This window comes from Camelina sativa, unplaced genomic scaffold (genome assembly GCF_000633955.1).
Source record: "Camelina sativa cultivar DH55 unplaced genomic scaffold, Cs unpScaffold02830, whole genome shotgun sequence".
Classification (NCBI taxonomy): domain Eukaryota; kingdom Viridiplantae; phylum Streptophyta; class Magnoliopsida; order Brassicales; family Brassicaceae; genus Camelina; species Camelina sativa.
This window is the reverse complement of record NW_010923940.1, coordinates 1-1,001: the sequence shown is the minus strand read 5'-3', so window position 1 is coordinate 1,001 and position 1,001 is coordinate 1. Positions and strand designations below refer to the sequence as shown.

General features: G+C 41.3%; 1 protein-coding gene across 1 annotated transcript; it reads right to left on the bottom strand.

Moving 5' to 3' along the window:
• Positions 1–50: 50 nt before the first annotated feature.
• On the bottom strand, positions 51–994 carry LOC104774435 (F-box/LRR-repeat protein At3g60040-like). Its single transcript, XM_010499040.2, has 3 exons — positions 712–994; positions 484–627; positions 51–388 (listed from the first exon to the last, which is right to left on the bottom strand). The coding sequence occupies exons 1-3, from the start codon at positions 913–915 to the stop codon at positions 137–139; spliced, it is 600 nt and encodes a 199-aa protein (XP_010497342.1). The 5' UTR covers positions 916–994; the 3' UTR covers positions 51–136.
• Positions 995–1,001: the final 7 nt, after the last annotated feature.

Sequence of the window (1,001 nt, the reverse complement as noted above, 5' to 3'; positions counted from 1 at the left end):
GAACATATATGATAAGCGTAATTACGGATCATTCAGAGAGAGAGAGAGAGAGAAAAAGGACAGAACATTCAAAGACAAATACAAACCCGTAATGGTGACCACCAAAGGGAAATAACAGATACAGAGACTGATAGCGTTATGAATTGACTTTGAACTGGCACTTGGATGGAAGTGAAACTCCAAGAAGCTCCCTTTTGATTTGCAATATGATGCCATCATCCTCTGCAGCGTTTGCAACATCCACTTGAACCAGTTCGAGACACTTGAATTCCCCGAGAAAACTCTTCAACAGTTTCAACTCATCCGCAGTTCCCCGATAACCAAGAATATGCAACACCTTCACTTTGTTCGGAGGCATTGAGACATCCCCAGTGTAACCATTCAGATCCTGAAGAAGCATCAATCAAAAAACATGTATGCAAATGATCAACCACCAAGTCCGTGTTTATATATATGTTCATCGGTTATGCTTATTGAATATACCTTGACGATTAGAGTTTCAAGCTTCGTAGACTGCTTAAGCAGATATGCCAGCAGTTTCCAACCTCTTTTATTCTTACTCCCCACAGATAAATTAACAAGATTGTTGAACACTGGCAGCCCATGTTTACAGTGTAAATAAATCACCTGAAACATACAAACACAGTTCAACAATGTCCAAGGTTTACAATACAAAAGAAAGAAAGAAAGAAGGAAAATGGGAAAGCTTACGTCAACAGAACCAGGAGAAAGATGCAGGGTCTGAACGTTGCTTATCCCTGTAATGAGATCAGTTACATCCAGCCTGTCGACCTTTCTTTCCAGCCAAAGGTCCAGCTTAGCTTCGACAAGGGACTCGAGATTAACTTGCAAATACTCACCCAAGGCACAGTGAGAATACTCAAGGTAGACAAGCTTTGGCAGGTCAAATGACATATAACAAGCACAATCAACATCAAGAGGAGAATCGTAGTAAACGGATAGTCTCTTGACGGTTGGACTCGATATGGTGTGAGGCGTCG